The 24,191-nt window shown below is 45.1% G+C and overlaps 1 protein-coding gene across 1 annotated transcript in view; it reads left to right on the top strand.

Annotated features, from left to right (window-relative positions):
- The first annotated feature begins 1,182 nt into the window (after positions 1-1,182).
- TMEM184C (transmembrane protein 184C) overlaps positions 1,183-24,191 on the top strand; it is a 197,588-nt gene continuing 174,579 nt past the window's right edge. Inside the window, exons 1-3 of the mRNA XM_078676898.1 lie at positions 1,183-1,497; positions 18,446-18,576; positions 18,679-18,715. Coding sequence (XP_078533024.1) covers positions 1,381-1,497; positions 18,446-18,576; positions 18,679-18,715 — 285 coding nt within the window. The 5' untranslated portion in view covers positions 1,183-1,380. The remainder of the gene's footprint in view (positions 1,498-18,445; positions 18,577-18,678; positions 18,716-24,191) is intronic.

The following is a 24,191-nucleotide window of genomic DNA, read 5'->3' on the forward strand; positions in this document are numbered from 1 at the left end:
TATGTTGAAGCATTCCGAGAACATCTTACCCCTTTTCTACCATACAAGTCATTAATTTTCATTTGTGCTATCACTTAGTTTTCCTCGTCTAGAAGCCTAACGTCATAATTTTGTGTCCGGTCATGGTAAGAGGAGGCATTTAGTGTTTTTAAAAAGCACAGTTTTCAAGACAGCTGCTGCAAAGAAAGCCTACCAGCATAGTACAGAACTCTAGCTGGTGTGAATAGCCTAGTGGGGTTGCTGCTTTTGTCACAGAGATCCCTTTGTTACTTGTGATTCAGCTGCACCTGGAGCTGAGGTTGGGGTGGACTCAGGGTGCTTTTTTAAAAAAAATTATTATAATATGTTTAAAAGCACCTGCTGCAGAGTTCTAGTTTCTCGTTGCTCAAATGGGTGTAATTTCTGATGTTTGTCTGTTTTCATTAACGTTATTGCATGATTTTGGTTGCAGGAAAGCATCTAAGTAGCACACATTTAGTCATAGAATGTCACTCATAAGTATGCTGAAACTATGGCAGCTATGTATGCCATTAATTTGATTAATTGCCAGTCACTAAGGAGCCAAGAGGCCCGGTCCGGGTCAGTGCAGGCTGGCTAAGGCAGTTGTTGTGTCCTGATGGACACAGTCTAGTGTTTTTGCGAACCACTCACACTGAAATCTGCAGAAGCTATTTTTTGGTTGTCAAATTACTCATTCTCCTTTGTAAGGATCTCTGTCGGTAGCCTACAAACATTGTCAAATCCACTAAAGCATGTTTGTTACATTTGTCTGCGATTTCACCATATGTTTCCTATACGCAATGTATAACTATTTTGTTGTATTGGCCCAAAGAATAGCTACGCCTCATTGTTTAAAGTATTAGCCTCACCTACAGTGGTTTCCCTGTTCTCCTCTCCCGAAATTCGGGTCAAGTTGCGACCCTGATCACCACCTACTGAAATCCGCACTTCTTTACCCGCACTCCATTAACTACTTACGTTAAATCTCAGAAAAAAAAACATCTTTAGTCAGTCACATGACAGTCCTCTGGCCATCATCAACTAATTACGACATTCACTGAAAGCAAATCATGCCTTGGTATCACCAGAAAAGGCAGAGTAAAAGACGTAATAGGCGGGGACTTAATTTCCAGCCAATCACTTTGGGTAGCTTTCTTCCGGGCTGAGTGACGTTTGTTCAGCAGACCAATAGGGACGCCTTTGAAGCCGGAAGACGATGGTTGTTGTTTATTGCTGGGTTGTGCTTGAGTGGTAGAGGGAAGGGAGCGCTGCTGTTAGTGTTGTGTTTTGACAGTATTTTCACACGAGAATCACAGCACCAGAAGGCTTTAGTTTTTACCACTCACCAACCCGCTCGGGTCTCCCGTGCCGCCGTCGATCATGGCGTGCACTTGCAGAAACTGGCGGCGCTGGATCCGGCCGCTTGTGGTGTTTCTTTATGTGCTGGGTCTGCTTGTTGCCATCCCGTTGTGTGTCTGGGAGATGAACAAGATGAAGGTAAGAGCGGTAGTTCCCGGAGTGGCACACTTCCCCACAGATTTGCCTGAGCACAGGTTACCTGTCCTACCCCGCACTTACTACTCAATACAAGGTACATATCTTTTATTGTAAACCCGTAAAGAACTAGCGCCTGATGTGCTCACCTAAACCGTTGTCTTGGGGCCCCTGAAGGGTTTGTGTCTTCTGTGCCGCAGGTGCTGTAGGGGCTTGTGTTACACCCCTGGTTATGTGGAAATAATAAAAACCAATTTCCACACACACGTTTTACCAGTAGAACTGCATGTCTGTGCACATTTAGCGGCTATTTCAGCGAAAAATGTGCTATCTGTCAATGACAGAGCCCTATTACACCATGCTTCATTAATACATTTGGTATAGAGTGCACCACTGGTTACATACAGCACCCATATCATTCTCCTGCGTAATGGGTGTGGCTCACTTGCTACCTTGATCTTTGTGTGATGTTTGGATTTTTCACATCCACTATGACTTGGGTGCTGTAACGTTGATGATAGCACACCCACTCTGAAAATTATACCAGCACTACTGTCCTCACCTGCGGCCTTGCACTAACACAACATAGCCACGTAACGCTTTACAAAGTTCCATAATAAATAAAGGGAAGAGGGTCTAAAATTGATTGGATGGGATAGCCTATCCTGAGATCTCTCATGGATGGACTTCCCTTCTCTGTGGTATTTCTATCTGTGACATCTTTCATTGCCTACCCTGCTCTGACTTCGCCCATTGATCTCATTAATGAGGTTATTTTAGAAGTAGTGTGGTGTTTTCACATCAGCTTTACTCATTAGAGACTCTTTTGAGGCACTCTTATTACGGTTTTCTTTAACAAGAGCGGAACAAAAATTATATGTTTACGTGTTTATGAAACACAGAATCAACAAAGCTCAGATAGTTAAGAAAGCATGCACTGGTACAATCTTCAGATTATTTGTGCATTGCCGAGAGCAGAAATCGTTAATAGGTGGGATTTTCTATTTTATAAAAGTAGATTAGGGGATTCTCGGGTAACAGATTTATTACTGACATTCTATTACAGATAGAAAAAAAATATCCAAGCGGTAAAATCAATAACAGAATAAATAAATACAGCTGTGTGTAACGAACATCAGGGAGCCTATTTTGGCATGGAAGGAAATTAATAATATGTATTATTATAAATGAGTGTTTTAGATGGTTTTCTGAGAGACAATTTAAAGTACAGTTTAAGCTCTATTTGAAAGGGTGAGCTGCCAGATCAGGACTTTTATTGTCCCACCACACATGGTCTATACCATTGCCCTTTAAAGTATTCCAGTGCTGTTTTTAGGAGTAAGTTTAGATTTTGTTGAATTAGGAGAAGAGGAGTCTTTTGAAACCAACTCATTTGCCACAATAAATATGTTAATAGGAGTCCGGGCAATCAATGTGTGCCTGTGATGCACCCTAGGTCCAGATCCTACTGAAACAAAGTCACGTTTCAAAGATTGTATGTCCCATGCTGACAGGTGGATGAGCACAAACCATATGCAGTTAAATGGAGGCAAAACTGAGATCGTACTGTTTGGCAAGGCTCACTAGCATTGGTCAAACGACTGGCCCATGTCCCACTCCAAACCAGATGGTACGGAATTTAGGAATACTATTGGACAACAAACTATCAATGAAAAATCATGTTAGTTACATCATAGGTTCCCAGTTTCGGAATCATGCGTAATCTACGCAAAGTTTTCAAATGGATTCCACAAGAAGCCAGGAAACCATTAGTCCAGGGTTTGGTTATTAATCGCATGGACTATGGAAATGCCCTGCTGTCTTCAATAAATGAAGACCTCCTGTCTTGGCTTCAGATTCTACAAAACACAGCGGCTAGGCTGGTACTCCTCCTCCTGCCAAAATCTCCTTCGTCCCCTAATCTGAGACATCTTCACTGGCTTCCTGTGACAAAGCGAATCCGTTTTAAGACTCTCTGTCTAACACATAAAAGCATGTACGGAAGAGGCTCAGGGTACTGGGTAAATAAGCTAACCTGGTACCAGCCTCGCAGGACCCTGCGTTCCAGTAATGAATGACTTCTCACACCCCTCAGAATCCGTACTACTGGAAACGGAGGAAGGTCCTTCTCTTTCCGTGCACCAGCTCTCTGGAACAAACTACCTCTACATTTACGCACCATCACTGACTACAATTGTTCTAGCAAGAATCTAAAGACATGGCTGTTCGATAATTAACTGTCTCCCCTTACCTGAGCCGACCCTGGAGTTATGTCCGCGAGCGCCATGAGACCTTCGGGTGATTTGTGCACTAAATAAATGCCCCTGATTTGATTTGATGTAAACACAGATAAGGGAACAAAGCACGACCAGTTAGGGGTCAAATGTACCCCAGAGACTGTGAGTGGGGTGAGTCAAGGGTTCAAAGACAGGCCAGAGGCTTTTCATCACTTTCTGTTTTTTTTTTTTTTTTTATCAACCACATCTTGCTGCAGGAGCCAGGGACAGGCAGTGTTTACAAATGTGAGTGTAATTTATAAGAGCCTACAAAATTAATAACACAAGAAATATATTGTTTTTATGCACTGTAAAATAAGCCTCTGACATGCATTATAAATCAGGTAACGTCTTCTTTAACTAAATATCATCTCAGTCTTTTAAGCATGAGGGTGGAAATACATCTCTCTAGAATGGGCATCAGGGAGATAGCTGTGCACTGAATAGAGACATTTTACTTGCATCTATATGCCTCTGTAGTAACAAAAGCACACTGGAGACAGAGGAAAGTGGATAGTGGCAGGGGAGAGAAGAACACATCAAAGACGCTTGGTGGAAAATACATGCACTCTCATGGAGTGCTTTACAAAAAATAAAAAATTCTGCCCAAAAAGCAGAGAGGTGGTAAAGAAGCTATGCTCTATGGGATAGACAAACACAAGCCAGATGGGATCAAACAAATGAAGCCAGTAAATAGAAAGTCAACAAAAGTGAATGACAAAACAAAATGTCAAGATTAAGGGATTCCCAGTTTATCTGTTCTGTTCGGTAGACTTCAACCTAAAAAAAGAACATTATTACATGTATTAACATTTGAAGTTTATAAACGTCACTGTAGAAATAAGAAAAACGTCTGTACTGCTTTGTCATGCACGAGCCATTTGACTGGTAACAATTTTGGGATGCAGTGTATACATTTGCAATAATCTCACTGGGGTGACATTGCAATCTAATACACTACATGCTTGTTAAGCAGCGGTCTTTAACAATTTTACTTTAGCACAAACCCCCCTCTTTCATTGTTAAAACAAGCATTTACAATGCAATAGGTCTCGCAGCATTAAAGTTTGAGTTATTAGCATTGTGTATGACAATGCGTTGCATACAATTTTTAGCAAACTTTGAATTGGTGAGCAGTGAGAGTGTGTGCAAGAGTATGCTGTTCTTGAAAGCAGTGTGGTAGAGAGTGCAGGAATTTGGATGACCTGAGCAATGTGGATGATGCACCTCACGCACGGGGCTGACGCAGTTATTATTCACTCAGCTCTGATGATGCACCTCAGGCACGGGCTCACAGCTGTTATTATTCACACAGCTCTGATGATGCACCTCACGCACGGGGCTGACGCAGTTATTATTCTCAAAGCTCTGATGATGCACCTCAGGCACGGGCTCACAGCTGTTATTATTCACACAGCTCTGATGATGCACCTCACGCACGGGCTCACAGTTGTTATTCACACAGCTCTGATGATGCACCTCACGCACGGGGCTGACACAGTTTTTATTTACACAGCTCTGATGATGCACATCAGGCACGGGTTTGAACGGCTGCACGAGCTTGAAGAGCTCAGACTGGCTGATGGGATGAAAGGCTTAGAGACATCGCTCTCTGGTGCAGAGTGAGTGTGAGTGCAGAGTGAGTGACTGCAGAGTGAGTGCAGAGTGAGGGTGAGTGCAGAGTGTACATAGTATATGAATGTGTGATTGGTAAACAGATTTGTATGGGGTTTGTATGTTTTTGAGGACGGGAGTGCAGAGTGAGGGTGAGTGCAGAGTGTACATAGTATATGAATGTGTGATTGGTAAACAGATTTGTATGGGGTTTGTATGTTTTTTGAGGGCGGCAAAAATAAGATGGATTTGACCTGTCATCACTATTGAAATGTGTCTGTGTCATTATTTCATGTGTATGGGGGGCTGGGGCCCAGACCCATTACAGTCAAGATGCTGAAATATGAATGTTTATTAAAGCGTACGTGTAAGTGACAGTATTCTAAGCAAACCGAAAACAAAACCTCGCCTTAACAGTAGGTACCAGAAACAGGAGATACTGACGATGCCCTGTGCTCCACATTGAAAAGAATATAGCAATTTATGGTGAGCGAAGAATCGGCCAGGGTGCTGTCAGGAGTATTTATTCAATAATAAAGCAAAAGGGAATGGCAGCTGTGGGATTTGAACCCACGCCTCCAGAGAGACTGGAGCCTGGAGAATGGAGCCTAAATCCAGCGAATTAGACCGCTCTGCCACGCTACCACACTTCAGAGAAAAGTAATGTTTACTTCAGGACACCGATAGGATGCTGAGGTTTGATAAACAAAGCAAAATGATTAAACCACTGTAAGCATCAGATACACAAGTTGAAGGAGAGCAATAAAAATGCCTCACTGGAGAGGAAAAGGGTGGGTGCCTAGTGTGCAATTGTTACTGAACATTATATCTGTGTTACTCACAAACTGCACAACCCCAATCGAGTCTCCAAAAATGTACGTAAAGTACACAACTTTAGAGGTTTTTTCAAAGCAGTTTAGAAACATCTGCTCTAAAATTGTCCTGACTTGATAATATTCTAAGCAATAGCGCATACTGCTGGGATAATTTATTACGTCACAACTTCATAAAGAGTAGTTCATTAAAAAGTTAAGCACCAAGTTCCACAACGGAAAAGCTCATATATTGGGTGCTTCTCCCCCGCCACCCTCCATGAGACAGCCGCCTGAGTCTCCCTGCCCCCATGATGCCAATGTGCTTCTCTTCTGCCCCGGTCGTACTACCTCCACCTGGGCTCTCCATGTCACTTCTCCCCCCCGCCAACCCTCTTAATTTCTTCTGCCTTCCACGCCAGCCTTCCCCGTTTCCTGTTGCTCTCCCCATGTCCACCCCTGTATTAAATTGCATTTGTACTACTTTGTTTCTTTTTCTTTACAGATCCAACTTGGATCAGTAAATAAAAAAAACACATTTGCATCATTTGGTAGGCACATTCAAGAAAAAGGCGAGGGAATGCGCTGGTAAGAAAGGAAAATCACCAAATGGCCATTCAGTGTAATGCTTGATTGGGCTGGTAACAGGGTCGGAGCCCCAATCCACTGCGTGCGAAGTCGGTCAGGTAGGAGATTCCTGGGGAAGGAAAGACGGGAGGTCTGCCCGTTACTTGCCAGAATCGGGAAAGGAGAACGAGGGAAACAACATTAAGTCTAAGGTTAAAAACAAGGGTTTCAGAGTGTGCTTACTGTGGTGAAGTCAATTCGAGGGGAGGAGTGAATCCGAAGACAGGAAAGTCGCTAGGATCAGCGCCGGGCCACCACATTCGTGTCTGGTGAAAACCGATGTCTCAGGAGGAGTCTGAACTTCAGCATCAGAGAAAACGAAACCTATCGTGGGGCGGGACTTCCGTATTCTGAAGCCCGCGCCCACGGAGTGCCTGGCCAGAGGAGCGGTGGTGACGTGGGGCTCCCATGCCCGAGGGAGAGCCCCGCGGAGGCTGAAGAAGTCCGTAGTAGCGGTAAGTGGGCCTTACTTGTAGGGGGGTGGCGGGGGTCTCGGTGCGCTTGTATGTGTGTGCGAGTGTGTGTATGTATACGGCGGGGGGGGCTCGGTGCGCTCGTGTGTGTGTGCGTGCGCGTGTGTGTATGTGTGCGACGGCGGGGGGGCTCGGTGCGCTCATGTGTGTGTGTGCACGTGTGTGTGCGGCGGCAGGGGGGTTGTCTGTATCTGTGAGCATTGCAAGGGAATTGTGGCCTGCTCAATGGAGGGCGCGTTCTCGTGCGCGTGGCCTGTTCCTGTCGCTTTCTTGGAGAGGAGATGCGCGCGGCCAGGTCCTGTCTACTGGAAAGCTGAGTCGCTAACAATGGGTCTCTGGCGAGACAGCGCTTCGCGCTGTAAACGCCACGAGACCTAAAAAATCACCTTGAGCCCCCCACCCCCAGAATGACAAACATATTTTCCCCACAACAAATATTCTACAAAATGCTAAATACTGCAAGCAAATGACTTTTGTTTCTAGGGGAGGGTAAGACATAATACGAAAGCCAAACACTTCAATTGGGATGGCTGGGCAGAAGAAGATATTTAAAATGTTCAGTATTCATTCTCACAGTAAATACCATATGTGAATTTGAAAAATTATAGTTAGCAAAGAGACAAAATATGTAAAGGAATCAGGGAAATTGTGACATTAAACCATTCAGACATTGCAGTTACGTTCAGTTAGCCTGTGGAAGTAGATTATTAATAATCTACTGGTGCAGGGTCACCCTTTAGTCTGCGGGTTCTTAACAAGTAAGGAGGAATCAACACTGGAGTGAAGTACCATGAATCATTTATTTAGCATTTATGAATGGTAGCCCATCCCACTAGCACCATAGAGGTACTCTGGGAGAAGCACACTGAACAATGGGTTACATGGGTTTTTATAGCAAGAGATCACAAACAAGGGATACCCAGAGGTAAATAGAGCTTTGGGAAAAACACACAAATGAGGTAACGGCAAGAATCGACAGCCTTGGTGTCTTGTGCAATTGCTACGTCCTAAGGCTGAACAACAAGATATGCTATCTGAGTAAACTTTACTTGAGGATTAACCACTGTCTGAAAACCCTCAAACAGACACCAGCTGTTCTTTTGCTCTGACTCTGCATGTGTACACAGCCTACAATGCCCCAATCCAGATTCTTTACTCATGTTTATGCAGATGCAGTGTCAAGGATAGAGCCGGGCTGGAAGCAGGGCAAGGGTGAAAAACGGATGAGGCATGGCTTAATCAAAAAACGAGAGAATCAGATTTTATATTTTAACAGTCCTTCCTTTTCAGCCTATGCTGAATCCATTTTAAAAGTACATGTATTAATCTCTGATATCAATATTCATAAGTTTGTACATTTTCAGTTTGCATCATCATTTCTCGATTTGATTCATGAACATTAATCTCAGGAGGTTTAATAATATTACAAGTAGCTATAAAAGCTGTACATATCGTAGGGGCATATTGAATTCAACAACAGTAGGTGAGAAAGATGATTCCTATGGTAGCTATTCCCATTAATAATTTCCAGCCCATGTATAAATAATTCCCCATAACCACTCAGACCAAGTTCATGTTCCTTGTTCTTGATATATTTCCGCAGCTATTTTATGCGATTTAGAAATGGCGTCATAAACAGATGGGGCGCGGTCAGGTATGAACACCCAGCAGCTACTCCCGATAATGCAACATGCTCCACCACGATCAGCTAATACTATGTCTAGGACCATTCTGTTTTGTAACGTTACAATTCTCGTAATTTGAATCTCTTCCGTAATATTTCCACGAGCCATTGCTGTTTGATTAGTTACTGCTTCTACCACCCGGGTCAGACATCTAATCTTCCTACTATTTAGGGCTGCCCCAACAAAGAAAAAGAATCCCAAGTTAAAATCGACATACTGCTGTAATACTGTATCAGTTTGATCTACTTCATCTTTATTTAGAGTTCTTTTAAGTCTATTCAAAGAAATGTCATTAAACAGTCTCTGGTCTTTGTAAATAGATGCAGGTGTTAAGAATACAGGAGGAAGCAAAAAGGACACATAATAAGTTCCAGACCAGCCGACTGGTAGATGATAATAACCTTTATTTCCACAAATGAAATAAGTGTTATGTGAAGATAGGAAACTACTATTGTTCGTTCCAGTGATATTCAATATTGTCGTACAGTCACTTTTCCCCACAGGAATACTGCCAGTACTGCTCACAGCTCTGGTGACAGCAATAACAGGAGGTCCATTACCTTTGACTGTTCGAGTGTTAGGAAAAACATATCTTGTGGAGGAATTTCCTCAGCGATACTCCTCCATTTCCCATACAGTTCCTTTGGCCTGCGGGAGGCCTTCCTCATCGGGGTAACAGACCTTGTTTAACTGAGCACTGAGTCTTCCAACATCAGCTAGAGTAATATTATTGATTGCAAAGGCCCACAAAAGTGCGATCCAGCTCTACAAGGTCCATTATGTGAAAATGGCAGGGGAATGAGAGGCGTTCCTCATTTTTTCTGACGAGTTGGCATCATTCCACATACCCAGCAGTTGGTATTGTTCTTAGTATTATGAGTATGATGTAGTATTTGTATGAAAGTGTTATTGAGATAGGATGTTCGGTGCTTTCGCTCCTGGATGTTTGTTTCCGGTTCAGGGAAGACCTGGCTTGGCAGTTCAGGCTGAACTGTTCCCATGAGGCACAGGGTCAAGACTGATTTGCATATAGCTGGGTCTGAACTGAGGTGGGGAAGTGAACTAAAGAATGATCGATTCAACCCAGATCTGTGACTGAGGGTGAGTGTCTGAAAAGTTACAGTGCTCCGTCCATTATCTCCTTGTGTTTGCTATGTCTGACAAGACAGCAGCTCTGATTTCTTTCACTAAACACACACTAATGTTTTTAGCATGATATTTGTCTATACTTCCACTGCGTATAAGAAATTCGCCTGTTGGTCTTGTCTTGCCCCCCCCCCCCCCCCCCCCCCCCCCCCACACCCCTCTCGCCCCAATATCACTCCTCCCTAGGAGGCTGTCCCACATTTGTAAGTTAAGTTCGTTTTTTTGTATAGTGTCAATAGATGCTTGAGATTTATTTGCATTACAGTAACGTTGAGTTGTTTGCCCAGAACTATACTTTTTGGCCATTTGTGGAAGATGGGGTATAAACCCTGGGTTTCCAGTCATACATCGTAAAGTTTACAGACAGATGCTGCCTCATCTTAGCTCTACGTTTATAGGAAAGGACGATGATTTGTGCATGGTTATTTTTTAGGAGATACATTAGTAGAATGTATTCATTAAATCTGACTTGCAAAGTACACACTTCACATACACAATCTACATGGCACTAAATAAGAAATCTTTATAGAAGTGAGGTCAGTTTTGGTGGAAAACAATGTAAATTAGTGCTTCCACTGCAGAATAAGAAACGTGGTTTTGAGCAAAGTTCTCTTTCTATTTTCTGCCCTCTTTTTGTCTATAATAGTATGTAATGGATTGCTCCACCAAGTAACTCATTCACCATTTGGCGTTTACAATCTGTTACATATTTTTTTTTTTTACTACCCAGACTTAAAAACGTTAAAATATTGCCAATGAGCTACCCTAAATATATCTCTGATGAAAGTATTTTTGCTTTGCACTGTCTCGTTGTTTTTTTTATATCTCTTTGGGTTTTTTGCTGCCCTTCTAGTATGTGTTGTATGTAATAATAGGAGTTTATATTAACTATTTGTAATTGATTTATTAATGATATGCCTTTTTAATCAATAATTCTGTAGTAATCGTTTTCACTACTTTTATAAAAATGCCATCCAGACCTTGAATACTTCAGGTCACATTTATTGCTTTTATGATTGCAATTTTTAAACTATATGTTTAGAGATCTTACTGATCAAAAATATGCAATATATGAAATCTTTCTAGAACATGGGCAGTCATAAGTATTTTCCCAGGGGCCAAATAGTTTGGTCTGTTATGTGACTGAAAGCAACAATGATTCCAGCAGTGCGGTGGTTGGGGTGGGATTGGCGGTAAGGTAGAATTATGTACATCTAGTGGCTGCATTGCTCAATGTGAAACCAGAAAACCTACCTTAATCCTGGCTTTCCTACATAACAACATTGTTTCTTCATTATCACTTATAGGAGGACATCGAAATGCATAACTTCAGGATGTGCACTGTACAAAACATTCTCATGTGTTTCATTTAGTAAACTACTATGTTGTTCATGTATAATCGGAACCCATGCAACCCAAAGAGAGCACATAACAAATGGCTTGCTTCTTAGTTCACTCTTGGTATTCTTGTCTGCGAGCCAAGAAGAATGAATGTTTCTAAGTTCATGTTTGAAAACTATTGCTTTAGAAAAATATATATTTCACAGAGCACTGACATAATATGATGTACTAAGGCAAACTGGTTCTTCATGTTGATGAACTGCACTTTTTGAATCATGATAAGACTAATCCTGGTGTTACACTGTTGGTGCAAGATGTCTTTAAAAATTAAAGTGTTCCTTAAGATAAGTGGTGCAGGACCCCCTAGTTACTTCCTTTCTTTAAATTCAACTCTGTCGACCTCTGAGGCGGAAGCCGGAGGTGTGTTATTGTCTGTTGTAATCTGTTTTTAAAATTGATACTTTCACTGTCACTGCACTGCTTTTAAGATTCGCACTCACCTGCATGTAAAGCGCTTCGCTTCCAGCGCCTAGCAGGCTCGCCTAATTCCCCCCTGATACAGCCGAGTGAGGGCTAAGACAGGGAAACTCCCCTCCAACCGCCTTTGCCGCTCGAGGGGTGGACATGCCCACTTCGAGGCCACGCCCCCCTGCAGTACTTAAGCGCTGAATCCTAGCGCTGATTCAACTCTGTCGACCTCTGAGGCGGAAGCCGGAGGTGTGTTATTGTCTGTTGTAATCTGTTTTTAAAATTGATACTTTCACTGTCACTGCACTGCTTTTAAGATTCGCACTCACCTGCATGTAAAGCGCTTCGCTTCCAGCGCCTAGCAGGCTCGCCTAATTCCCCCCTGATACAGCCGAGTGAGGGCTAAGACAGGGAAACTCCCCTCCAACCGCCTTTGCCGCTCGAGGGGTGGACACGCCCACTTCGAGGCCACGCCCCCCTGCAGTACTTAAGCGCTGAATCCTAGCGCTGATTCAACTCTGTCGACCTCTGAGGCGGAAGCCGGAGGTGTGTTATTGTCTGTTGTAATCTGTTTTTAAAATTGATACTTTCACTGTCACTGCACTGCTTTTAAGATTCGCACTCACCTGCATGTAAAGCGCTTCGCTTCCAGCGCCTAGCAGGCTCGCCTAATTCCCCCCTGATACAGCCGAGTGAGGGCTAAGACAGGGAAACTCCCCTCCAACCGCCTTTGCCGCTCGAGGGGTGGACACGCCCACTTCGAGGCCACGCCTCCCTTCCCTCATCTCAAATGTGCCGGCCATACCAGCGCAGCGGACGAGCGCAGCGGGAGCTTGCCTAAGGCAAGCCCGTCTGCGCCCGTCCGCGCACGACCGGGCACAGGGCCAGACACTATGCCGGACCCCTCCGCCACAAGGAGACACTATTCACGACGAGATCTCCTCAGCCTTAGAGCTATTAGAAACAGTAACTGCCATGTCATATCCGATCCCACCGACCCCTTCACTATATGCAACACCTGTAAAACTGGAAATTTAACCGTTCCCAGTGCTACTCCCCCGTTTCCGGGGCTCAAAATAGCGACACTCAATTGTAGATCGCTGCCCAAGCACGCCCTACTCATAAACCATCTTATCGTCGATTACGAGTTAGATATACTTTTTTTAACCGAAACATGGATCACCGGACACTCTAACTTCGACATAGTCTCAGCCCTCCCCCCGGGCTTTCTTATCATGTCCCAACCCCGTCCTCTTGGTCGAGGAGGCGGACTGGCTATTATTCACCGAGACTATTTTACCTGTCGATCCACTGAGACTCAGAGCCAGGAGTCGGAGAGCTGCCATTTCTCGCTCCAGCTTTCCCCGACAAATTCCCTGTCGGGCCTTCTGGTCTATCGGCCCCCAGGGCACTTCGGCCCCTTCTCTGCTGTTTTTCTGGAAACCGTTGCATCCCTGGTCCACCTAACATCTAACTTCCTGATTACAGGTGACCTTAACATCCATTTCGATGACCCGTTCGACACAGGAGCATCCAACCTCATTTTTGATCTGGGCGCCCTCGGCCTCTCCCTAGCCAATTCAGGAGCCACGCATTTGAAAGGACATCTGCTCGACCCTGTGTTCTCGAATATTCCTGCCCTTCAGTTTACTAACTCCCTCCCCCTCCCGTGGACAGATCATTTCCTGGTTTCGGTCTTCCTCCCAGGTTCTTTTAAAAAACCTCATAAACCTCCAACCTTCACCAAGAACAGATCCTGGGCCAGACTCTCGGTGGAAGACTGGGCCCTGGCTCTGGATGCCACCACCCCCAGTCTCACAGCCGACCCCGCCATTGCGGACACTCAGGTCAGAGACTGGATTTCCTCCTCCCTTGACAGCCTCATCCCTTTGAAAAACCGAGAGGTCAAAAATAAGATCAAGGGCCACGCACCTTGGTATAATCCCGACCTCAGAGCGCTCCGTAAAGAGTGTAAAAAGGCCGAGAGAGTGTGGAGGAAAGACTGGCTCCACAGTAACAAAGACCTGTATCACATGGCAGTAAGACGCTACAAAACTGCCCTGAAGTCAGCCAAATCGACATACTATGATAATAGAATTAAAACCGCCACAAACTCCTCCAAAGAATCATACCGGATAGTCAAAGAATTACTGAACATCCCTACAGTACCCTCTTCTCACTCCCCCCCCCCAGACAGAAGTCAGGATCTGGCCAATTATTTTGATTCTAAAATCCTGCGGATACTGGATTCCCTACCCACCGTTAGCCCCCCTTCCATCTTGGACATAGTGGACGGTAACAACATTCCACAGCTGGACACTTTCAGAGCAGTCTCCCTCTCTGAAGTCACCTCCACGCTGGAACAAATGAAAAGCGGCTCCCCTCTTGATCCAGCCCCGGCGAGATTCCTAAAAAAGGTATCTCACAAGATAGCCCCTATCATCAAAGACCTTATCAACACTTCCTTGTCGGGAGGCATGGTGCCCCCCAACTGGAAAAATGCAGTCGTTAAGGCCCTGCTAAAAAATCCCCAACTCAACCCGGACGACATGGCTAACTACCGCCCTATCTCGCTGCTCCCCTGCTTCAGTAAGATGGCGGAAAAGCTAGTCAACTCGCAACTGTCCCAATTCCTTGAGACCAACCATCTCCTGCGCCAATCCCAAACCGGGTTCCGACCCGGACATGGTACGGACACCGCCCTCCTCTCTGTCATCGAGGAGGCAAGGGGCATTCTGGACTCAGGAGGATCGGTGGCAGTGATCCTCCTGGACCTAAGTGCCGCCTTTGATACGGTGGATCACCGTGTCTTATTACATCGCCTGGCCAAGGCAGGACTTGTGGGCACGGCGCGAGCATGGATTGAATCCTTTCTCTTCAACCGCTCCTTCCAGGTGTGGGACGGTAACTCTCGGTCAGACCCTCTTCCTCTCAAGAATGGAGTTCCCCAGGGGTCGTCGCTCAGCCCCACCCTGTTTAATGTTTACATGGCCCCCTTGGAAGACGTAGTGGCCCCTTATGGTATAAAAATAATAAACTACGCAGACGACACTCAACTAGTCGTCTCCTTGTCTCACCTGGATAACCATCCTGACAGCCTGCTGAACTGTCTTCAGGACATCCACACCTGGATGTGTGACTCGGCCTTGAAGCTGAACGGTGCAAAGACCGAGATTATGCTTCTGGGCAACAAATGGACTTCCATCCCTCCTTCTGTTTGGCCTGACTCCTTTGGCGAAATCCCCGCTCCTAAAAAGGAGATCAAAACTTTAGGAGTATGGTTGGAACCCGACCTAACCATGAAGACGCAAGCGACTAAGACTGCTGGTACGTGCATTGGTCTCTTGCGATCCGTGCGTAAGATTCTACCCCTTCTCCCTCCGCTTTCTAGGAAATTACTGATCCAGGGACTTGTCTTAGCCCGGCTCGACTACAGTAACGCCATCTATCTCGGGGCTCCGGAACACACCCTGGCCAAACTCCAACGCACCCAAAATGCGGCGGCCAGGCTTATTATGAACCTCCCCCCCAGAGTTTCAGCCAAGCCTGCCCTCAAAGCCCTACACTGGCTTCCTGTCCGCCAGAGAGTAGAATTTAAAGCCCTTTGTACCACCCATAAGCTTATCAATGGAGTTGGCCCAGCCGCACTAAGACACATGATTACACCATATAAAGCTTCCAGACCCCTCCGCTCTGACGCCGAACATCTGGCCACTGTACCTAAATTCAGGAAGGCTAGAACCGGCGGCCGTCGCTTTGCGGTCAAAGCGTCCAGAGGCTGGAACGCACTCCCTCACAGCCTTCGTCTGGAACCCTCGCACACCCTGTTTCGTAAGAAACTTAAGACCCTTCTGTTTCCTAAATAAATCCTTCCCCTCTTCCCCCCTTCTGGTCTGCACAGATTTATAGCGCGGGGATGCCTACGGGTCACCAGGCGCTCTAGAAATCACAAAATAAATAAATAAATAAATTGAGAGCCTGTTGATTTAGCATCATTTTAATGTTAGTGCTGAGTCGAGTAAACAACAGCTCAGTGCTGCTGTTGACCAAGAGCCCATATGTAAAGGTCAGGAGTGCCGCATGCCGCCTTTGGGCCGTACTTTGAGTATTACTGTTTTAGAAACTTTACCAGATTCTGATCATCAACAAAGCCTGCAGGAGCTGCCATCTTGTGCTGTCTGGAGCTGCCATCTTCTGCAGGCTGGTTGCTCAACCTCACTGGCTTTACACTCCATTGCCAGCACATTTGTGCTGGTTTTAAAAGGCCCTGCATGTGCACATTTTCACAATCCCTGCTGTCCACCATACATGGTGTGTGAGAAACCTGGTCCCTGTACCTTGATCATCGTGAACTAGGGGATCTTGCAGACACCCGCATGGACAACCCTCTGTTAAGTTCTGTGGCCCGATCAGGAGAGAGACACTATCTGAGACTGGGCTTGAGCCGTCAATGAAGCCCACATAGTGGTCATTTTGGAGCAGGCTGATTACCTGACCTCACAGAGTTTTAGCACCACCCCAGCCAACACATGCACGCTTTGGCCTTAAAAGGTCTTGTGTTTACACATTTTCACCGTCCCTGCTCTCTATCGTATCTGATGTATTGGTGATCATCTACTTTCTTTCATTTAAACACATCACCAACTGAGCTAATTTCAGTTATCAGAACAATTAAACTAACCTGTGTATCATTCCACCCTTTCAGTCCTTAGACCATCAAACCTATAGCCTTAGCATACACTACTTTTTTGGTGCCTGACCGGTCTTTCATTTCAACTGCTCTCTTACTTTAGGCACTCTATTGAAAAAGCTACATATCCATCATCTCCTGAGGAACATTTACCCAGTTGCTCAATTTTCATCTGGACTTAAACTTCTCCTGCTCACTTTTCTTCAGACATCCTCATCACCCCTTTCCAATCAGGTGTCCAAATGCTGTGCTGTATGGAAACAGTATTTGTACACATAACTAGCCTTTAGCACCTCTGAATATCGAAATTGACCCCCTTCAACTATCATACTTGTCAACATGTCCTCTTATTTCAACTTTGTTGATCACACAAGTTTACACTTCTCACACAGTTACCTCTCCAGCTACTCTTACACAGTGGTTTAAGATTTAGATGTCCGCTCTCAATCCACTCCCAGTGGACATCTCCCAAAATGCAGTCTTTGACATTCTTCTTTACTCACAATACACCACCTCTATTGGTGTCATGTTTCTCTTCATTGTCTTGAATCACCTCTTTTCAGAAAACATCTAGACTTTCTTCTTTAGAACCTTTACTTCCTGCACACTTCTCCGACTGCCTCACAGCCATTTGACACTAGATAGCACTACAGTCACCCAAGCTGGACTCCTCTAAAACTGTGATCCAATAACCCCCTCCTCTTCTGCACTTATACTTACTGAAGTTCTCCCCTTCCTTCTGGAATACTTGAAATGTCAAGCATTGCTGGCTCATTTTAACTCTCAGCCCAGCATTAGACACGAGACACATTTTGTGCTGATTATTGTATGTACACTTAAAATTTTGGTTGGAACCCTGACTTCAATCATCTGACGTTGATGGCAGAAGTGCACAATTGAGATGGATAATTAAACCTATTGTTTAGAGACCTAGGGTCAGATGTATCAAGGCTTTTACCGGTCGCAAACGGGCTGATTCGCAGAATCAGTCCGTTTGCGAACGGTAAAACGCCTTTTGGGATGCATCATCCCAAAAGGCATTTGCAAAATAGGTAATTGCAATTTTTGCGATTACCTGTTTCGCGAATGCATTTAGGGAATCGAAATGTGCGATTCACTAAATGCAATGCAAGAAGCATTCTCAGAATGCGACTTTGCATTAAGGAATCGCAAATTACCACCAACTTCAAGTTGGTGGTAATTTGCAAATTCTTAGAAAAATGCACAAAATTGCATTTCTCCAAGTGCCATGTGGGCATGCCCTTAGGGCATGTGTGTGCGCCACATGTGCACACATTACATTTTTGGGGGTGCATCGGGGTGGCCTTTTGGCCCCTTATCACCCTTGAAATTGCATGCGCAATTTGTGATTACCAATTTGGTAATGGCAAATTGCGAATGCCTTCCCATTCATTCCTATGGGCCTCTAGGCTTATAGGAATGAATGGGAAGGCATTCCTTAATAGCGAATCGCAATTTGCAATTCGCTATTAAGGAATATGTGGGAATCACTATTTCTTTTGCGAAACCTACATACATTGCATTTTGCGATTCTTTAATAGCAAATCGGTAAAATTCGCTATTATAGATTCGCAAAATGCAATGCTGATACATCTGGGCCCTAGAGACTATTCAGTTTGTGATATACGATATTTAGGTAGATCTTTGTTGTTTTGTGTTTTGAAGAACAGTTTTGAACTTAATCGAGATTCTGGGAGCCTTTATCTCAATGCATCAATAGTGCGAGTATTACATTTGTACATAGCAAGCTGTATTGTTTGCATTTCTGACTTCTATTTTTGTCTCCCACTGTTTCTAGGTGGCTGTGCACACCAGGGCTTGGTTCATTGCTGGAATCTTTGTGCTGATGACCATACCAATAACTCTATGGGGAATACTGCAGCACCTAGTGCACTACACTCAGCCAGAGCTACAGAAACCAATTATAAGGTATTCCCTTGTCGCCTTTCTGCACTTGGAATTATCAAGAAAAACTGCATATTTATTATGTTTTGTTCATATACCTAAAATATTTATGCTTTGTTGAAACAGGATACTATGGATGGTCCCAATTTACAGCCTTGACAGTGTAAGTGTTGTTGAACTATTTTTAAAAACCCGCACAAAGTACTTTCAGTTGAGCCCTAGCATGTATTCAGGGGTAATATGCTGCATAATGTTTATCTTGTTCAAAGTTGGTGATGGGTGGGTCTTGTATTTCATGATGAGTAATGTTAGTTCTTTAAGCCCTTTCTTTTGTAACACTATTCACCGTAGCATTCTGCTCTGGCAGTGTGATATTTGGAAACCTTTGTGGTGTGTTAAAGTCTAAAGCTCAGAATCATCATGAAAGGAAGCCTGGTGACCGAAGGTGTAATCGAAGTCTAGACCGTCAACCAATGTACAACTAGTGTGATTGAGGGAAGAGCCTCTGTATCTTATTCAAAGTTGTCCATGTGGTTCGTAGTACAAAAGGGGGTGGTGATGGACGGAGCATCTGAACCAATCAAACACTCACACCCAGTCAAAAGATCTGGGTTTGATCCATCACCGTTCTTTAGCCCACTCTGCCACCCCAGTTCAGACATGGCTATATGCAAATCAGTCTGACCCTGTGCCTCATGGGAACAGTCCAGCCCGAACTGCCAAGCCATGCCTTCCCTGGACCGGAAGCAAGCTTCCGAGGACCGGTTTCTGGCATTCCAGCCGTCTTCAGCCCGGCTTGCTTGAATCCAGTGGCAAAGTGAGCAAGGGACTCACGTCTGAGCATACCCTGCCACACTTATGGCGGCCAAAGCGGTACAAAAGGGGGTGGTGATGGACGGAGCATCTGAACCAATCAAACACTCACACCCAGTCAAAAGATCTGGGTTTGATCCATCACCGTTCTTTAGCCCACTCTGCCACCCCAGTTCAGACATGGCTATATGCAAATCAGTCTGACCCTGTGCCTCATGGGAACAGTCCAGCCCGAACTGCCAAGCCATGCCTTCCCTGGACCGGAAACAAGCTTCCGAGGACCGGTTTCTGGCATTCCAGCCGTCTTCAGCCCGGCTTGCTTGAATTCAGTGGCAAAGTGAGCAAGGGACTCGCGTCTGAGCATACCCTGCCACTCCTATGGCGGCCAAAGCGGTACAAAAGGGGGTGGTGATGGACGGAGCATCTGAACCAATCAAACACTCACATTCAGTCAAAAGATCTGGGTTTGATCCATCACCGTTCTTTAGCCCACTCTGCCACCCCAGTTCAGACATGGCTATATGCAAATCAGTCTGACCCTGTGCCTCAAGGGAACAGTCCAGCCCAAACTGCCAAGCCATGCCTTCCCTGGACCGGAAACAAGCTTCCGAGGACCGGTTTCTGGCATTCCAGCCGTCTTCAGCCCGGCTTACTTGAATCCAGTGGCAAAGTGAGCAAGGGACTCAAGTCTGAGCATACCCTGCCACACTTATGGCAGCCAAAGCGGTACAAAAGGGGGTGGTGATGGACGGAGCATCTGATTCAAGATAGCCTGGCTGATGAGGATTATGAATCCGAAACCGGTCCCAGGATGCTTGTTTCCGGTCCAGGGAAGACATGGCTTGGCAGTTCGGGCTGGACTGTTCCCATGAGGCACAGGGTCAGACTGATTTGCATAATGGCCATGGCCACAACTGGGGTGGCTGAGTGGGCTAAAGAATGGTGATGGATTAAACCCAGATCAGTTGACTGGGGGTGAGTGTTTGATTTGCTCAAGCGCTCCGTCCATCATCCCCTTTTGTATCGCCATGTGGTTAGTAGACATTTTGCCCCGCATCAAAAAGAACTGGAGTGGTAGCGCTGCCATGCCATGCTAGCATGGGAGATTTGCGATACATTGTTATCCCTGATGATGGAATCCAAAAGCAGAGTTCGCTCCTCCAGGATAACAGAACTAATTGCACTGTTCTTAGGAAGTTTTATCCCAGTATGTGGGATATCATTCTTGAACTACATGATTCAGACTCCACCATGGTTTGTACTCCGAGCCAGGCAAAAAAACGTGGCTTTAGAGTGGGCAGCCTCTCTGTCTCCAATTTCACCCATGTAGCTACACCTTAACTGCATTCCTGGGGGCTGAAACTGTGCCGAATTTACCATCAGGAACTCACCTCTTTTAGCATATTTTAAATATGGCAGGGATTCAGAGAGGAGGACGGTGGCAACAACGATTAATACATGCCAGTTTTTTAATGATGTCTCATTACCACCCATCACTAAATCAGGCCAGAGGATGCTGACTGTGTAACTTGAAGACTAGATATGTAGTCTTGACTGTCCATCATGTCCGATATGTGCCAAATGTAGTAGTTTTCAGAAAACTATATCAAACTTTTAGTTGACCGTGGACTAGCGTATCGAATGGCTCACACCTGGCACCGCACTTACTGACACTCTGGTGTGGTTTATCTTTGAATAAGACTTTGAACCTATATTTTATTTGTTCTCAGTTGCTTTTCTATATTTGATTACTATATTTGATTACTTTCAGCTCACGCTCACAAATATTAAATTGAAATCTTCGGTTAAACACATGCTGTCATACTTCTTGTGTTCTACCCCATTCTATTTCGAACTGGGAGCTCATCTTGTGGAGGGATGAATATGAAAATATTTCTGTGGCATCAAGCATTCAGGGTCAGATGTACGACTCTTACATTTTGCGACTCGCAAATTGATTCACTTTGCGACTCGCAAAATTACATTTTCAATAGTGTCTCAGACACTGTAAGTGGTTCCTAATGGGGTCGCAAATTGCCTGCCTCATTAATATTCATGAGGCAGGTGCTATTTGCGACCCCATTAGGAATGCCCAACACTCACAGGGATGGTGGCCTGTTGGGTTCAGCAGACCACCATGTCTGTGACTGTTTTTTAGGTCTCGCCTAGCGTTGAAGCGCGCATGCGCTGCTCCCTCTGCGAAGCTTCTTGTAATCAAGTCAATTTCAGAAGTGGAGTCTAGGCTCCGCCCCTTCTTTCCATTGGCTTGCGTCATCGTGCATGCTAAACCCTGGTTTCCATTGTCAGTGAGGCTTTTTAGTCCCTCCTTGTTACCACCCTGTCTCCTTTTGGCCCCTTCCACCCTGGCTGGATCTTATACTTACAGCGTGACACGGTGTCTCTTAATTATCCGCTAAGCACTTTTTTCACTTTTTTTTCTTGTATTAGCACAATGGCAACGCCCTACAGAGTAGCCCTCCATTGTGCGCTCTAATTTTAATGTCGGCTGTGTTACTTTGTGTTGTGTGCTTTTACTTAATATCAGCCAGGGAATAGCTGCGAAGTTGTGCTCTTTCACGCAATGTCGGCCGCGTTACTTTGTTTACCCGCGGACGCCGTGCTGCCAGGACCCCACCACAGATTCCTTGAGGGGGGGCAACAGCCGTGGTATCGGAGCACGTACCCCTAGGGTCAGTCTGGGCCGCTTCCAGAGCAGGACTACTCGGAGGAGTCCGGTCAGACGCATACAGGGTGCCAGCTATTCAGTTGTGATTCATTGGTCTTTGCCAGGCTTTGCCCGTGCACTGTGTAAAGTAAGCATGGCCTGTGTTGAGTTCCACCTGGCTAGAGGTGCTTCCTCGGCCTCCTGTGTGCGTCATCGCTTGCCCAGCTCCGGAGGGGGTCCTCGGGTGTCCCGCTTGTTGCATTTCATGGTTTTTTAGAACCGTATTCTGCTACAAATTGCCACTAAAGACAAAGTGTTGGCTTCTTTTGCTTCCAATTGTCCCTACGTGTGGAGGCTTCCATGCATGCCGGGGAGGGGTCGCTCATTAGTCACCGTAGCCGGCATAGTCCCTCTCCAAACACCTCTTCTTCATTTGTCTTCTGGACAGAGCGCCCTCTGCATGGAACAGGGCAGAGTAGTTAGCTGATTCGGTGCATTTCAATAAAGTTGTGTTCGCAGCTGAGCGGGTGCGCTCCCTCGCTCATGGTGCCTACTTTCATCGCTGAAACCTCGGGGTGGAGCCCTGGTGAAGCCGTGCACGCTCGGGTAGGCCTGTCGAACACTGCTTGCATGGTCCCCAGACTGCATTTCCATGGCAAGAATTTGCAATGCAATAGATTTTGTATTTACATGAGTTTAAGCTACTGGCATTGTAACTGAAAAGGCCTTTTATTTATGTTTTGAAAATGAAAACAAAAATAAAAGGGATTGTTATTTGCAATGTTAATAGCTCAAACTCACATGACCTATTGCATTGCAAATGCTTGTTTAAAAAAGAAACGTTTGTTTCTTTTTTTAAGAGCAGGCCCTGGGACCACAGCCTGCTCAGAAAAAATATTTTTGCATTTACAAAGGGGTAGGGGTCCCTGGGGACCCCTTCCCGTTTGCTAGTGGCTTACCACCTACTTGACGTAGGTGGTAAACTGCAAGTGTTTTGCAACCGCTTTTGCGGCTGCAAAACAATGGTACATTCCATTGTGATTCACTATTAGGAAGGTACGCCCCTTCCTAATAGCGAGAGTCACAAACGCTATAGCGTTTGTACATGCCAGGACCCTTTTTTGCGGTTGCAAATGGGCCGATTTCCTGTTTGCAACCGCAAAAAACGGTCGTACATCTGGCCCCAAGTGTCAACCTGATTCTACTGATTGCTTCCATAGTAGGAATATGATATTCCTCAATAGCATAAATATACCACTAGGCATGTACTGTGCATATTTTTACAATAATGGATCTCATGTAAACTAGATACCAGCTCAGTATTTCGTAGTTTAAACCTGAAAGAAAAACATTGCAGTCTCAAACACTCATGCAGTCGTTATGCTGAAGATACAGATAGATGATCAAATTAGGGGAAAAACTACAATTCGGTATTGCTTTTTAACATATGGCAGAGACTGCAATGTAAAAAGTGGCTGTATGATACATAAACTGGGCACCAAGGTCCAAGTTCACATTTGCATGCTAGAAGTAAGCTGCTGTTACACCGAATGGTAGAGATTGTCTTCCGTTCAGAAGGGTCAAGGGGTTACCGACACTTGTCATAGATGTAAGGTATTTTGAATTTGTTTTTGCTTGGTGAAATCCCTGGAAAAAGAGTGCAAATAGCATGCTCACCAGTGAATTTCACTAGTTAAAACATTCTCACAAGCAACTTTTAAAAACGGATCATTGGCTACCAAAATAGTATGAAATTCTATGGAAAAAATCCAAACTCATCTGACCCCTGAAACTCTTCTAGTCCCGCACGGAGCTCCCCACGGAAGGAGAAAGGGAGCTCCTGGACCTACTCCTAATCGCCGCAGCCAAGTTAGTACTAACGAACTGGAAGGACACCTCTAAAGCATCTTACAGCGGCTGGCTTAACTGGGTCACTTACCTAAGAGGAGCCGACTCCCTAGCGATAAGATACTCACCATGGAAAACCTCCTCCAGAAACCTATGGGAATCATTGGACAAGTGTTAGACCCCCTTTTGACCCGCTTTAAATCTGAACTATTGAACGCACTATCGAACAATAAAAGTGTAATCGAGCTATAAATGTACACCACTGCCACTACCACCGCGATCGCTGACGCAGCCGGATCTACTCTGTAATCTC

Source organism: Lissotriton helveticus, chromosome 2_1 (genome assembly GCF_964261635.1).
Source record: "Lissotriton helveticus chromosome 2_1, aLisHel1.1, whole genome shotgun sequence".
Taxonomy (NCBI): Eukaryota; Metazoa; Chordata; class Amphibia; order Caudata; family Salamandridae; genus Lissotriton; species Lissotriton helveticus.